A 17,399-nucleotide genomic window follows, 5' to 3' on the forward strand; every position below is an offset into this window, starting at 1 on the left:
GATAGTTTCTTTTTTACAAAAAACCTTGTTTTAGACACATTTTTGCTTGGATCTTCGAAGTTTGCTGTCTTTTCTTTAATATTTTTTAATATCTAAAAAGGTATTGATAAAACCTAAATTTGCTCAAAACACTTTTTTCATAATCATTATAGTTCGTCTTTTATTCAAGTAAAACTAACTCAGCGATGATTCCGCGCCGTCCTTTTTCACCTGACATATGAAAGACGGGCGTGAGTGTGAAGAGAGAAGGACGATGTTTGATTTTTAGAGTCAGGTGAGCTCTTAATCGTAAAGCTGACTCGTCTATGTGAAACAAGATTGTCCAAAAAACTGTCGTATCTCTAATGTGCTCTCTCTCTCTCTCTAAAGGTCTTAAGTAACATAAATATGAATGGATTTTTGGAATTGGAAAAATTATATTTTATTAATATCGAAAAAAAATTTTGTCGTCTTGTTGTTTGACATTGAAATGTGTCGATGGACCGACAGAACCGGTGTTCTGTTTACGTGTATGTGTGTCAGCCTGTCAGGTCGCTTATAACTCCAAGGTCATGGATAAATATATTTAAATATATTACAAGAAATGTAGCATCATTTTGTATTTTGCAAGTATAAACGAACTTTCTTTAGGAAAAAATCCTGCTTTTTACCCTACATTTACTTGAGAGAGTGATTTCCACGAAAAACTAATTTTCTTTTAGATGGCTTCCAAATAAGAAGGTTCTGTTCGGACTCGACTATTATTTTTAACAGGTTGTTGTGTCACATGACGCATGACGCATGAGTCATACTGTCAAAGCTATCATTCAAAGTCAGGGTGACCAATATAGGACTCATTGAATATAGGTGAATATATTGTGGAATTAGCAAGTAAAATGTTCAGTCCATGTATGTTAATATTATTGTTGCACAATAAACGTCTAGAAACTTTAAAGAGCAAAGACTCCATTGCAGTTTATCACTGCATCTACAAACAAAATTCACATCAGAATCTGCGCGAGAGCAACAGTTGGAATAATCATCTTCAACTCTGCGCAGTGTAATCATTTTTTTTAATGAAAATAAGGGGGGGGAACGAGTAAACGGGTCACCTGATGGAAAGCAACTTCCTTCGCCCATGGACACTCGCAGCATCAGAAGAGCTGCAGGTGCGTTGCCGGCCTTTTAAGAGAGAATAGGGTAATAAGGGAGGGTAGGGGAGGGAGGGGAATAGGGGAGGGTAGGGAAAGGAATAGGCCTCCGGTAAACTCACTCACTCGGCGAAACACAGCGCAAGCACTGTTTCACGCCAGTTTTCTGTGAGAACGTGGCATTTCTCCGGTCGAGCCGGCCCATTCGTGTCGAAGCATGGCTCTCCCACGTATAAATTTTTTCAACTTTTAAGAAAATCAGCTATTTTGAAATTTTAAACATTTATTCAACTTTTAAGAAAATCAGCTATTTTGTACGCACAAATCGGAATGTATCGCTATTTCTCGAATTTGTAGAGATATAGAGTCGTTTGGCATCATTTAAACCAGAGGTACCCAGACTTATTTTTTCTACTTTAAGAACAAATTATATTTTCGCGCCCCCATTGTTTCAATTTAAAATGCATCCTGATGAAATAAATTAATCACCCCCCAAGCCTCTACACAACGCCCCCATTTTTTGTTTCTAGGTCCCACTCCGCCCTCCTTCAGACTTTCAGCGCCCACAAGGGGACGTTATCGCCCACTTTGGAAAAGGCTGATTTAGGCTGGTTTTATAGTTATGCGTTTCGCAGCGCCGTTGGAGCGCGCGCGTTCAAAGCTGTAACAAACGTATGGACGAACGGCGCTGCTCAAGCGCGCGACTTTAAAACGCTACTACTACCCCCATACATCTTCGAACGCGCGGCGCTCCAACGGCGCTGCCGAAACGCTTAACTATAAAACCAGCCTTAAACCTACTGACTCATCCTTCTAGACAGTTCTGCATAGTGGTTATGGTTACACAACTAATTTGTCCGTCGCGGTATCCGATGTTGCAACCTACAATGTCCCTGTCACCACACTAGTGCTGTAATGTGGATAGGAAGGAAATAGTAAGGACATTAAGACACTCGTATGTTTGTACTAAGAGCTACTACTAACATAGGAGGATTCCACACCGCCATTTTTCCCATACAAACGCTGTCCCCTGTTTCCTCCCTGGATAATGCTAGTAGAGTTATAATTTTTTTCCTGAATATCTACGGCCACTAATACAATGTCCCTATGTTTTCCTTTTTTTCATAATTTAATTATTAAATAAGATATGAACGTTCAAAAACCCAAAAAAATGGCCAGATTTTCCACTGTGTTCAAACGTCCAGAAAACAGATTTGGATAGATTATACAAAAAAAGCAAAACATAGGAACACAGCTCAAGCCTTTTTTTAATCTTTAATGAAAAAAGTACTTAAATCGGTTAAGTTTTGGAGAAGGAATCAGGGGACAACGAATCGTTGATTTTCTGGATTTTCTGCAGTTGTCTCTATCGCGTTCTGCGGTATAGGCTTGAGGTAAGGGAGACAGCTATAGATATTACACGTACTTTTTTTTCATTTCTCTAGCTGCTGTGGTATCCTCTTAAGTAAAATGTTTACTAACACTACATAGTCCACAGACCGCAATAAAAACCGTTTTATTTTATTTAGAGCGTGGCCGATGACATGTATCTAACAATATAATATTGTAGTGATCAATTTTCATTTAATTTTGCCAAATGTTATACAGGGTGTAACAAAAACTAAGTGATAATACTTTAGGGTGTGTACGTGTTCCTCGTAGAGAGTGCATTGTGAAAGTGGCAGTGCTGAAAGACCAAATTTTTTTTCACTTTTGTATGGGGAAACTCGTGAGTCGTGATGCGGGCGCTACCTGGCGCTTGCTCATACATAAGTGAAAAAAAAATTGGTCTATCAGCGCTGCTACTTTCACAGTGAACTCTCTGCGAGGAACACATACACACCCTAAAGTATTTTCACTTAGTTTTGTTACATCAATTTTTACTTATAATACCACAAGAGCTTTATTTGTTTGCAGGGAACCTTGAGGGAAATGCCAGATAATTTTGAAGCTCGTGTGGTATTCGGGGGATTATTTTTCCGTCCCAAATGTCGGCCAATAGAATTAGAATTTGTTTTTTATATATAGCAACTACCAGAGAAAATTTTCAAAAAATTATCAGTATAATACCATGTAGGTTGTACCACGTGACGTCGAATGGTGCAATTCTATTGGTCGATATTTGGGTCGGAAAAATAATCATTTTATTTTCTAAATGTACAGCTTTGCGGGCGCATACGTAATTCATTAAAATATTTACGCCTTATATTACGAAATAATGACATTGTTTATACAATACAATAGCACTTTGTACAATGACTCATAGACTTAGGGAATGTTATTATTCGACAAATTTACTATTCGAATAATTCGAATATTATACAAAAGTTTTCGAATAATTCGAATATTATTCGAATAATTCAAAAATTTTGAAAAATGCTGAAAATTCTGAATAAAAGTAACAAAAAGCTTCGTACAACGATGTACAACCTATTTTGTTAATACAATGAAGTAAGCAATCCTTATTTTTACTTTTATCAACATCAATCTTTGTAAATGACATATTTAATTTTTATTGTTAAACATTTTAAAAATGTATATTTTAAGGTTACAGCTAGGCAATAAAAGGAAAGGCTGTAAAGTGTAAACCGTTTTCGATCGTAGCACCTTTTACTTTTCTCATGCTTAGTTTTGCTAGGCAGCAGTTGAAATTTAATAATAATATGAATTATGATATTCGATGTAATAATATCTGTTTATCAATACTAAGTATTACTAAGCCATCTCACCCGTCTTTTTGATATTTTTGATCCATGTTTACCTGGTTCACCTAGTCGGCTTCACCTGTGTCAACGTGGCTCGAAATTATAAAAAAGGGCCGCTAGAAAATAAACACCACAACAAAGAAAAAAATTGCAATAAAGCCCAGGGGGAGGGTGAAACAATCCTAGAGCTGGTGACTTTAGTAACTTGAAGTTTGATAACGCCAATAACAAGATATTAAGGAGCCATCGACATTTTTTTATACTGTACTAAATGTTTCAATTATTAGTCGAGGACTGCCGCGGTAAAGCTATTGAATAGCAAATTTTCATCAACTTGTCGAATCATAGATCACATATCGCGAGCTTCAAGCGAGAAGGGCGTATAAAAAATGATCTTTTGTATTTTAACTACATATTTCAAAACTCTCAATATTGCACTTACATCTATTCCCTTCTTAAAAATGGAGCTTGTTACATTAACACCCTTCTGGCGTAATACCTCGATCGTGGGAATCGCAGTTCAATCGTTATGCGACAGCCGGGTGCCGCTAAGGGATTGATGGGTTAAAGCCCGCGATATGTATATATGTAACCCTGTAGGGTGTAACAAAAATAAGTGATAATACTTTAGGGTGTTCCTTGTAGAGAGTTCACCGTGAAAGTAGCAGCGCTGGAAGACCAAAATTTGTTTTTCACTTTTGTATGGGGAAACTCGTGACGCTCGGGCCCTTGCCCATACAAAAGTGACAAAAAAAATCGTCTTTCTGCTGCTACTTTCACAGTCAACTCTTTACAAGGAACACGTACCCACCTTAAAGTATTATTACTTATTTTGGTTACACACTGTATAGTTATCACGGTAGACAAAAAATTTGAGAAAGTTTGAAAGAAGTCAATGGATAATCTGTATCCATTGACTTCTTTCAAACTTTCTCAAATTTTTGGGCGTGGGCGATCATTACTGACGATACCTACTGAAATCCATGACTGAAAGGAGTTTATATCTTCATTTGCATGTCTTTAGGCAAAATAACGTCTGAAACATAGTCAACGGCGACGATGAATGGTCGTATACTCATTAGTTAGACTACACAGACAGATTTATATATTATTATATCATTAAAGATGTAGAATATTCATAAATAATATTATTTTTCTGAAATAAACTTAAATAAGTTCTTATTCCATGTTAATTTTATGTTTGATAGCATTTTAAACTAAAATAAAAAATATTTTTACTATTCGAATTATTCGAAAAATAATTTGCCGAATATTCGAATAATAAAATCGTCGAATATTCGAATAAAAAGAGTATTCGAATATTCGAATAACATACCCTACATAGACTAGATTGGTAATAGCCAATAGGACAAACTTTACACTATACTGACTCTAAATTAAGCCTGCAAAATGAAAAATGTTGAGGTAGAGCTAGGCAAAGCAGTTACTTCTTATACACTGTGTAACAAAAATAAGTGATAATACTTTAGGGTGTGTACGTGTTACTTGTAGAGAGTTCACTGTGAAAGTAGCAGCTCTGAAGGACGAAAAATTTTTTCCACTTTTGTATGGGCAAGGGACCGAGCGTCACGAGTTTCCCCATACTAAAGTGAAAAAAATTTTTGGTCTTTCAGCGCTGCTACTTTCACAGTGAACTCTCTACAAGGAACATGTACACACCCTAAAGTTTTATCACTTATTTTTGTTACACCCTGTATACAAGCTGCATAAAAACTTATGTAGTAATGCGAGTTAATTGGTCCGCTAATAATAACTAACTACGTTGGCTGTTGACACTTAACTGTTTAGTTAAAAGTTAACGGTACCGTATAGAGCTAATTATATCAGTTAATAGAATGTAATTATTAATTATTAATTAAATATTAACGCACTTATAATATGAAGGCGTTTGTGTGTGTATATTATGTTGCTGGATACTTACTTTGTAAAGGATTTTATAATGAAGTTTATTATGGTAGTAGTTAAAGTTAGGATTTACATCATATTAAATTCCACTATTTATTGCAAAAATTACCCTGTCGTATTTGTGCGGGCTAAGCCACAAGGAAATGATTTTCATGGCGCTGTGTTCAACATAGACTGGTTTCGGTGACTGTGGCCGGTTCATTGAAACCAGCCAGTTACGCAGGAGTAATGGGGATTGTCAATTTTTTTTAATTTTGCTCATTACAAAAACATTTCGAGGAATAAGGTCAGTAATCGTTTTTCTGTATATAAACGAAAAAAATACCCATTAGTTACTTATATTTTTGAACAAATACGTTTAACCTTTGTTTGACCTTCAATGGCGTTAAATAATAATAATAATAATATCTATGGACGCTTCACACCACGTCAGTCTGGCCCCGTGCTAAGTACCTAAAGGACTTGTGTTACAGGTACCAGACAACGGAAATATATTTAATACTTTTATACTATACATATATTTAAGATTTTTATTATATCATACACATCCAGACCCGGGAACTTTGAAAACTCTTTGTTCCGTCGGCGGGATTCGAACCCGCGACCTCCGGCTTGAGCTACCGACGCGCTCACCACTGAGCCACAGAGGTCGTTAGACACACATTAAATTAGCAATAAATTCGACCAACATTACGTTTCGAACTTTTGGTAAGCTTCTCGTATCAGCTATCACATAATGAGAACTTGCATTTGACGAACCAGCCATTATAAATAAGATTGAAAGGAAATTTAAAACATATGCAGAGGTCAATTGGCGGCCGATGATGACGTCAGAGCAAAACTTTAAAAAATTATTAAGAAAAAACTAGCCAATGAATTTCAAAATTATTTAATTTATATTCTTAAAATACCCTATTTTAACGAAAAAAAAAGTACATGTGATTTTTTTTGGACAAAGCCCATTGCTCTGCACACAGTGCACGAGCACTCTCTCTTCCTCTACTGTCGTCATAAGTCATAAGTAACCCAGTGGGACGGACGACCGACACGACTGGCGAGAGATCAGGCGCAGGACTGACTTTTTACATGCACATCCGACGCATGGATCAACTTACTTGTCAGACAATCAGGTGATCAGCCTGCATTGTCCTAATCAAACTTGGAAATAACATGTCGAGCTCGCTCTAAACCATTGGACCACGGAGGCGTTTCTAGAGTCTAGACTATTAAGTTTAGCCTCTAGGCACATACAATTATTATGCTTTAATGGCTGGGTCATCGAACCGGCGTTGGCGGTATAACGGATATCGGCTATACGTGGGTTCACGGTCTACTGGAGATCGGAAGACCTGGGGTGATCAGCACTTGGCCATGATCATCATGAGGAAAGGAACTAACTTACTGGAAACATACATTTTCCAGCGGAGATGTTTTAAAAGGAGGAAGAAAGGGAAATATGTCCTCTGTCGTGGTCAACTCTACAAGGTGTAACAAAACTAAGTGATAATAATAATATCTATGGACGCTTCACACCACGTGAATCTGGCCCCGGGCTAAGTATCTGAAGGACTTGTGTTACGGGTACCAGACAACGGAAATTATACATATATTTAATACTTTTATACTATACACATATTTAAGATTTATTATATAATACTATGCACAATACACATATGTAATACAAATCCATGACCCAGGAACTTTGAAAACTTTTTGTTCCGTCGGCGGGATTCGAACGCGCGACCCCCGGCTTGAGCTACCGCCTACCAACAGCCCACCAACTGAGCCACAGAGGTCATCATCTTCAAATCGATAATATACTTCAAGGTCTGAATGGATTCTCTATACATAGTTCGCTGTGAAAGTAGCAGCGCTGAAAGAGTATATTTTTTATTTTTGTATGGCCAAGCGCATCAGTGTCACGAGTTTCCCCATACAAAAGTGAAAAAAAAATTGGTCTTTCAGCGCTGCTACTTTCACAGTGACCTGTGAAAGTAGCAGCCTCACAGTGACATTTATTTATTTACATACACACCCTAAAATATTATCAATTATCATTTATCAGATATCTTATATACTAGTCTTTCATCAAAATTGGTTTATTAGTATTGGAGCTTATTTAAAACAAACTTTTCTCCTTATAATACATTATAATATATATGATCAAACATAATATTATGCATTCTACAAGTAAATAAACGTTATTTATTTTGTTTTTCGCGTTTCGAGAGTCAAGGTTGCGGCCTGCGCGAAAACTAAATCCAATTGCATATTACAATTTACATACTGTTACATAAGAATAAGTATATAAATTGCTAATGCGACAGCAATAAAGTCGTATATATGTGTTTTTCAATTTGGTTCAGTACTAGCCAATTAAAATAAAACATTATACTTTAGAGTTTCATTTTAAAAGACTAGATGACGCCCGCAACTCCGTTGCGCCAATATTCGTTTATTGCGCGGGAACCGTAGATTTTTCGGGATAAAAAGTATCTATAAATATGTCCTTTTTGGGCTTCGATCACTAATATACAAGATACACAGTCCCATACAAAACCTCTCGAAAATCTGTCGCCGAGTAAAAGTGTTTAAAAAAGTATACATTTATCTAAAATCAACCTTAATAATAGTTATTAAAGATCTTTATATAAAACAATGTACAATGTGTGTTTACAAAGCAATAAATTTTTACGAACGACGCACGCTTCAAACTAAATTCCACCATCCGCGTATATGTCTTAAAGTTTAAATTATTACAATTCCAAAAAAGCACTTCAATAATTTTACGGCCGCACTTCGCCGCTGGAACAAGGTGAAGTGAAGTATGAGTGGAGTCGAACAGGGGGCCTACTACAACCTCTTATAGCAGTATTATTTTAATCTTACTTTATTATTTCGTACCATCACCTCTTAAAAGTAAGATTACTTTATGATTGTTCCGTCAAGACGTTTTGTGACGTCATGTCCCAATATCATTCGCTCTCAGCGTACCACGAGCTCCATTTTGACACCGTTTGACAGATGAGCAAGATTACTTTAACGTCAAACTAGCGATCTTAAATCCGCTATGAAATATCAACTTTTTTAAGATTGTTTTGCATTTTTTACTGTTTTTTAGTAAAATTATATTTGAAAATTGAGTACGGTACGACTTTAAATTACGCATATAAATTACGCATAACAAGAAAAGTCTTAACTTTATTTGTATTTAAAGGTAACCATGTACATAAAAAACGGCTTTTGCTTTGAGATAACCAAAGAATTAAATATTTACGTACCTTCTATTTACCTTATAATAGAAAATATCGAAACAGTCTTCAAAGTCGCGCAACTCACACACCACTTAAAACTTTTTTGTTTTAGCGTACCACAACAACACTTCACGTCTTATTTGGGTTTCAGCATTGGTTTTTCAACAATTTCACTATTTGATTTAATTCTTATTGTTAACAATTTAGCGCTGAATCGGTTTAATTTATTGAATTATTTGAGTTTAGTACCATTCAAATTCTCTACAGTCACTAATAAGTTTTTTCTACATTTGTTCAGACTAATTAGACACTTCATTTGTTTATACTATCGTGTGAGAGTGACAAAACGCTTTATAGCTGCTATCTCGCTTCCACCCATGACAATTCATTTGTTTACACAATCGTGTGAGAGGAACAAAGCGCTTCATAGCTGCTTATCTCGCTTCCACCCATAGCAAAATGTAAACAAATAATTTGATATCGTTCGTTCTTTCCCATCCCTAAGCCGGAATAAAACAAGATTGTTTTCATACACTTTAAAAAGTTCATGGTACGAATCAAAGTAAGGTTATTGTAATCTTACAACAAAGTGTTCTGGAAACATGATAGTTTTAGGAAAGGTTGTGGTAGGCCGCCTGTTCAAAATTTTTTTGTTGATTGTAATAATTTTAATAGTCAATTTTTTAATTTTTCCGAAGTTTAATGTATAAAGTGTGGAGTAATTATTTTTACTTGTAATATTATGTTGTTCTAATATGTTTAATTTTATAGTTAACTAAAATATACGTGTATATTTTTTTATTTATGAAATAAGGGGGCAAACGAGCAAACGGGTCACCTGATGGAAAGCAATTTCCGTCGCCCATGGACACTCGCAGCATCAGAAGAGCTGCAGGTGCGTTGCCAGCCTTTTAAGAGGGAATAGGGTAATAGGGGAAGGTAGGGATGGAAAGGGAACGGAATAAGGGAGGATAGGGAAGGAAATAGGGTAGGGGATTGGGCCTCCGGTAAACTCACTCACTCGGCGAAACACAGCGCAAGCGCTGTTTCACGCCGGTTTTCTGTGAGGACGTGGTATTTCTCCGGTCGAGCCGGCCCATTCGTGCCGAAGCATGGCTCTCCCACGTCAATTGTATTATATACATTGTATAATATTAGTATAATATACATTGAATATAAATGCTTAGAACATACAACGCTAGTTGGCTTGAAAAATTGTTCGCATCTTTGCCGTGCTATAACTGATATCCAATCTCCACATCTAACTGGATCTCGAGGAAACCTTAAAAGAATATATTCCTCAATAAAATAAATAATAATTAATAGCGACTCCACCAAATGGAACAGAAACACAGTGTATAACCCGAACATTTCAAGTGGGCATGATAAACTACGAGAAGTACCTTTAGTATGAGTATTCGCAATTGAGATGGTTTATACCTCGTGTTGATTTATTTACAACTTAATTTTAAAACTGTTTTTTGTTGATTTCTTAACGAAATACCAATATTTATAATACAATTGTATGAAATATATTAGGATAAAATTAATACTTACCGGAAATATGAAATTCCATCCTTTTTTGCGTTTTAAACGCAATTTTTTTACAATTGTTGAACGAGTACTGGGACATGTTTCCCAGCGGAGCGTTCGAGCACTACTAAATCGAAAGTCCACCAGAATTTTGCGTTTGCTGCTCTTTAGTGAGGTCGTTTTTTGCCGCGGACTGTGTATCTTGTATATATTAGTGATCGAAGTTTTTGGGACTCAAAGTATCTCTATACCAGATTTCTGCTAAATCGGTTCAGCGGTTTGGACGTGAAGAGGTAACAGACAGACAGACACACTTTCGCATTTATAATATTAGTTTGGATATGGATGTCAGGGATGGCGAACCTTTTTGTATTAATGTGCCCTTTTTCTGAAGAAGTCATAAACGTGGTATTAAATTTTTACCGTGGTATTCATTCGTGGTAATAATTACTTCGGTACTTACTAGTTTAGTGACCAGTAGCGTCTCCCAAATTTTATGTCACCTGCCATGACTGGTGGCACGCGTGCCATTGGTTCACCATCCCTGGCCTATGTCATAAAGTGGCGTTTTATATTTGAGTTTTTGTCGCTTGCAAGTTGCAGTAAAGGCCGTAAAGTCACTTTTTGCAACGCTGCGTGATGCGTCGTGACTCGTGACTCGTGTCTCATAAAGTTTTCCCTCAATCCAAAGCATTGATAATATGTTATGGTAGAATCGAGAATGACTCACGATGTTTGCAAACAGATTTAACTTTAAGTCTTAATATAGACGGCTATAATAGGACGTAGGGCTGTCGCTACTTAGTTACCAACTACTACAATATCATAATTTGTTTATTATAAGTTATAACATCTCTGTTTAGAACCCAGTTTATGACATATATATTAACCGTATTGAAAACATACAGAAGAAATTTCTTAGATACGTGCAATTCAGATCTGGAACGTACTTGAACAACTATTTCGATCGCTGCAAAAAATTCCATCTACTGCCTTTATCTGCTAGACGGAAAGTATCAGACCTGGCTCTTCTTATTAATTTAGCCAACAGCTCAGCGGATTGCGCTGATCTCACCAGCAAAATCCAGCTTCGCGTTCCAGCAGCCTCGAGAAGAAAGCGTGACCTACTGCATATTCAACACTATAGTACTAATTATCGCCAAAATTCTTATATGATCAGGGCTAGTAGAATGTTTAATGAAATATCTCGAATAATTGATGTGGACCTATTCTTTACCAATGTAACAACTTTTAAGAAAGAATTTAATAATTTCTATTTTAATTGTAACCTGCGCAATTCTATTACTTAATACGTTATTACAATAATTCTTGTTCTGTTTTTCTAATTTTTTTCTAAAATTCTAAATAATTGTGACCATTGTCTATCGCTGCTTTGTTTTTATTAGCATTTTTCTATCTGTGGAAACTTTTAATTGGCCTTCTTGTATTGTATATTTAGATTCTATGTGTATGTTAGCTGTAAGTTTTCCAAAAATCAATAAAATAAAATAAAACATAGGTTACTAGATGACACCAGGCAGCGGGGCTAAAATGTTCGCTTCGGAGAATCATATTATGAATCATAATATGATTCATTTTTTAAAATAGCATAATGGTCACTCTGCTTGCAATTCATGTCTAGAAATTCGTACTATTTTGTCAGTTTGACAGTTTTGACAATTCATTAGCTGAATTGATTGAGAGGAATTGCTAAATGTGACCATTTTATCCCCGCTGCAATTCCGTTGCGCCAAAATTTGTTTATCGCGCGGGAACCGTACATTTTCCGGGATAAAAAGTATCCTATGTCTTTTGCCGGGACTCAAAGTATTTCCATACGAAATTTCGGCAAAATCCATTCGGTTTAGGTGTGCAGAGCGTAACAGACAGACAGACAGACAGACGGACAGACGCACATTCGCATTTATAATATTAGTATGGAGTATGGATAATTTAATAATAGCCAAGGGGATAACGGGAGCCAATAGGTTGAAAAACACTGGCCAAAAGCCTTCCTCGATAAGTAAACTATACAACAGTTATACATCTATTAGGGTGAAGTCAAACGAGCGTAATTTGTGAGTTGTGAGTCGCAGAATTTCGGCTGGCAGAAATTCTGCTGCATTCAGTTGCATTCAGTTTCATACAAAAGTGCTGTTTGATTCACACGAGCGTAATTTTGTGAGTCATGATATGGATGAAAAGATATTTACGCGACCGAAATTCTGCGACTCACAAGTCACAACCCACAAATTACGCTCGTTTGGCTTCACCCTAAACTAACCGTGACCCCCAAAAATCTCGCAGGTTCAAATAAAAACATCTACATATTATTTGTTATGTAAATATACAAATAATGAGATGCTACATCTAGGTGCTAATTAACTACGAGGTAACTCCAGTTTTTAAAATTGAAAGTGGCACTTCTAGGTAACAATTAACAGCTAATATACAACATGGCATGTTAGTGTTAGTATTGTAAATATATGTGAGTAGAATATTATAGAACATAACTACAATGTTAATACACGTGCCATCGAATGTGATAACAATTCATTCATTGACATAGGGCTGACATATAAAAACATACAAACTCCGAATAATAAAATATACTTACTCCGAATAATAATATAGTTTGTCAACAAAACTATGTGATTATACTTTATGGGCATGGGCAGTTTAGGGTGTGTATGAGTCCCCTAAATAGAGTTCACTGTGAAAGTAGCAGCGCTTACAGAACTTTTTTTTTGTGATTGGTATGGGCAAGCGCCCGAGCGTCACGATTCACGAATGTTCCTACTTCCTAGTAAAAAAAAGTTACTCTTTCAGCGCTTCTACTTTCACAGTGAACTCTATTTATGTGACAAGTTGACAACCTATCCTATTTCGATTTTCATGAAATTTAGTATATAGGGAGTTTCGGGGGCGATAAATCGATCTAGCTAGGCATCATTTTTAGAAAATGACATTTTATTCGTGTTTTATCGAATACCGTGCTAAGCTCGGTCAAATAGCTAGTAATATTCATGTAAGTAAGTGGAAGAAACTATACCCTTCTACAGAGGTAAATCTAATACTTGAGGTAAATTCTAATTTGGTGCAATAACGATGTAAAATACACCCATGACATGAATTTAGTTGTGAAACACCGATCCACCTTCACGAATCTCGTTCATTTTGAATTTGGAATTTGACCCACTTTTTTATTATTAAATTTTAAAAAATGTGAAGATTTTTTTTATTAATTATAGTACCTAGTACGGTCTACTATACTTCGGGTGTTCCGTGTTACGTTTACAGTTAGGACTTGGAATATTTGGAGACTTGGAAAACTTTACGACATTGTGCCAATAATGAATAAACGTTTATCGCGCGGGAACCGCGCATTTTTCCGGGATAAAAACTATCCTATGTCTTTTCCCGGAACTCAAAGTATCTCCATGCCAAATTCCAGCAAAATCGGTTCAGCGGTTTGGGCGTGAAGAGGTAACAGACAGACAGACTTTCGCATTTATAATATTACAGTATGTATTGCAGTAGTCTGTCTTATGACTGTCGCTTTTTGGGACTCTTCAGTGATCGCTTGCCCTTACTTATGGATTTAACCTTCCCTGGTTCACATGTACTTATTCATAAGGAATTGCCCTTACATCCGTGATTTAACCTTCCGTGGTTCACACGTACTTATTCATAAGGATTAAAATTAATTTATGTAAATGTATTTTGGACAGCCCTATTGGCTATAACGCACAAGTGTCGGTGGCGTGATCGAATTCGACCAACCGAGCGCCCGCCGTGCGACGACCCCGCCACGACCACAGACGATTTTCAACTCTATGCACCCAAATTAGAGTTCAAAATGCAATCGCCATGATGAGTGGAGGTCGCCACGCAAACAAATTTCAACTTTAATCTGCTATAAATAAAGTTTTATATGTAGTGACTGTATTGTGATTTCACGTGGTGGTCCCACGTATTCGCGAACTTCGTTAATCAGGAACGCGAAAAGTACCATCGAGGATGTTGATTCCTATGCAATTGACAGACCAACGTTATTTGGTCGAATATGTCAGTTCAATGTTAATTGTGATCTGTCAGCTCTCAGCTGGGTTTGACGTAACGCAACCAAACTACTTAGGTCCCCGATTTGCATAGGAATCAACTTCTCTGATAGTAGTACATAATATGTATTAGCAGGCTCCCATTCATACAACAATAGACTCTAAAATCTTATTAATAGAGTATAGTATACCGTATATTAATTCGATCGTAAAAATACAATGAAAATGTACAACGTTTGAAATTTACAGCGCTTTACGTTTAATTGTATTTAAATTTACAGCCGGGAAACTAATTTACCTCAACACATAAAAGTAATGTGTATGTTAGCATATTTAATGGTGCAGCGGCAAAAAACTAAGAGTTTATTTTATTTGTGGAATATTAAGTATATATGTTAAGAGACGTCCACAAATTACGGAGGTGTTCTTTTAAAATTACTGACCCCCCCTCCCCCCTGGTGAGATTTCGTGAGATTTTTTTTAACCTCCTCTCCTTACGTAAACGCGTTGGATGACGCCCGCAACTCCGTTGCGCCAAAATTTGTTTATCGCGCGGGAACCGTACATTTTCCGTGACAAAAATATCCTATGTCCTTTCCCGGGTGTCAAAGTATCTTCTTACCGAACAGCAAAATCGGTTCAGCGGTTTGAGCATGGAGGTAACTGACAGACAACTTTCGCATTTATAATGTTAGTATGGTATGGATATGGATTCGTTTCGCCCTACTGCGGGGCTAAAATGGTCACATTTAGCAATTCCTCTCAATAAATTCTGCAAATGAATTGTAAAAACTGTCAAACTGACAAATGTCAAATTGGTACGAATTACTAGACATGAATTGCAAGCAGAATTGCATTTTGCGATTTAAAAAAATGAATCATATTAAGATTCATAATATGATTCTCCAAAGCGACCATTTTAGCCCCGCTGTAATGAACATATCAGCTGATGTGTTATAACTGGCTAACAATAAGTGCAGTGTGCAGTGGTGCGTTTCTGCAGTCCGCGCTCGGTTAATCTCGACGCGAAAGTTACTTTAAGAACTGTTGGTCAGTTTAGCTGGCAAAAAGTGTGGTTTCCGTGAATACAGCGATAATTTTTGAGCGACTTCCAAAAATAGGAGTTTTCATGTTTAACAACTGGTTCTACAATATATTGCATTCGTTGCCTCTTAAAGTGTCACAGCAACTTACAAGCTTCTGAAATTTCAAATGTGTTAGTGGATCAGTGGGGTTTTCACAAAACCTAGTTTTGTGAAAGCCGCACCCCATAACACTTAACTTATTTTATGTAAAGAAAATGAGTCATTTTAATAGAAACTCTACTATTTTAAGCGCGACGTCCTAACTTTTATCCATCTCTAGTTATCCTCTACCTATATTTCTCAATTTTTGATTTTGTACCCTTATTTACCTGGTCCTCTTGTTCCCAGGAATCATGGCAAGAAGCAGACGGACAATCAGACACAGTAGCCAACATATTGGACATCGGACGCCAGAGGTTCGCTGGTGGAGGAGTGGTGTCCAGACACCTGTGTGACCTAGCGCAGTGTCTGCAGCTGGAGACACACGACTATAAGGATGTGACGCCTGAGGTGAGTGGGAGAGATGTAGAGGAACTAGGAAGGTGGAGGAATAGTTGAGGCAGAAGGCAGGGTGAAGAAGTAGACAGGGTGAGGGTGGACGACAGGATGAGGCAGTAGTCAGGGCGGCATGGTGGGAGCAGTAGCAAGGTTAGACAGCAGATAGGGCGACACAGGACATGCGGTAAAAAGTGTGGTGGTTCAATACCTGTTAAAAAGTCCTTACATATTATACGATTCATTGACACCATTACCCTCTTGTTATCCGACAAAATATGAGTGCTATTTCACATTGTACCATCTTGTTTTGTTGTCTTGCAAATAAACCTTATACTCGTTCTCATTTCCAGGTGGTAGCAGACGCGCGGTTCCAGAACGCCATCGACGAGGAGGCTCGGCAGCTAGCGGACGGCGAGGGGGGGTACGCCGCAGCGCGCAGACGGGTGGAAGCCCGCGCCATGGCCGTGCTGGCCAGCATCAGCTCAGCTATGAGCAATAACGTGCTTAGGTGAGTGCCGTAGACGAGGCTAGGCAGCTGACTGACGGCGAGGGGAGGTAGTGCGCGGCGCGCAGACGAGTGGAGGCCCGCGCTATGGCCGTGCTAGCCAGCATCAGCTCAGCGATGAGCAATAATGTGCTTAGGTGAGTGCCATCGACGAGGAGGCGCGGCAGCTGGCTGATGGCGAGGGGTACGCCGCAGTGCGTAGACGGGTGGAGGCCCGCGCCATGGCCGTGCTGGCCAGCATCAGCTCAGCTATGAGCAATAACGAGCTTAAGTGAGCTGGGATGTAACTTAAGCAGGCCATAAACGCAAGTACTTGACAGGTCTGCCTACTGCCTGTGCAATTACGCCTGTCAGGCAAAATTGAGGTAAATCCTGCACAGTTCTGTAACATACACGCTCTGGTTTACCTGAACAGTTGATCTGTTAAACTTAGGATATTAAGATTAGGATAGGACTTTAATGAATTACAAAATGGTTTAGCATCACACGGGCCCCTGATAAAGTTTCGGCGAGCCGCGGGTCAGGGATGGCTGCTTTAGGGGGTATTCAGCTCTGAAGGTCTACTTGACCTCCGATAAAGAGTTAAGCTCAATTTTTTATCTTATTTTCTTCTCGATAAGTGTAGGAATCTCGTCTTGCACTGCCGGACATTTTTGACAGTTGCTTCCCATTGCCAGACCACGTCAAAGTCTTATACTTTAG

The 17,399-nt window shown here is 37.7% G+C and overlaps 1 protein-coding gene and 1 long non-coding RNA gene across 2 annotated transcripts in view; one reads left to right on the plus strand and one right to left on the minus strand.

Annotated features, from left to right (window-relative positions):
- Positions 1 to 17,399, plus strand: part of LOC121737639 (glycerol-3-phosphate acyltransferase 1, mitochondrial) — a 42,705-nt gene that overhangs the window by 16,067 nt on the left and 9,239 nt on the right. Inside the window, exons 4-5 of the mRNA XM_042129299.1 lie at positions 16,043 to 16,204; positions 16,543 to 16,700. Of these exons, the coding sequence (XP_041985233.1) occupies positions 16,043 to 16,204; positions 16,543 to 16,700 (320 nt within the window). The remainder of the gene's footprint in view (positions 1 to 16,042; positions 16,205 to 16,542; positions 16,701 to 17,399) is intronic.
- LOC121737640 lies at positions 1,287 to 17,126 on the minus strand. The gene is made up of 3 exons (XR_006037169.1): positions 17,076 to 17,126; positions 15,794 to 15,798; positions 1,287 to 1,296 (listed from the first exon to the last, which is right to left on the minus strand). It is a non-coding gene; the product is annotated as an uncharacterized LOC121737640 (long non-coding RNA).

This window comes from Aricia agestis, chromosome 21 (assembly GCF_905147365.1).
Source record: "Aricia agestis chromosome 21, ilAriAges1.1, whole genome shotgun sequence".
Lineage (NCBI taxonomy): Eukaryota > Metazoa > Arthropoda > Insecta > Lepidoptera > Lycaenidae > Aricia > Aricia agestis.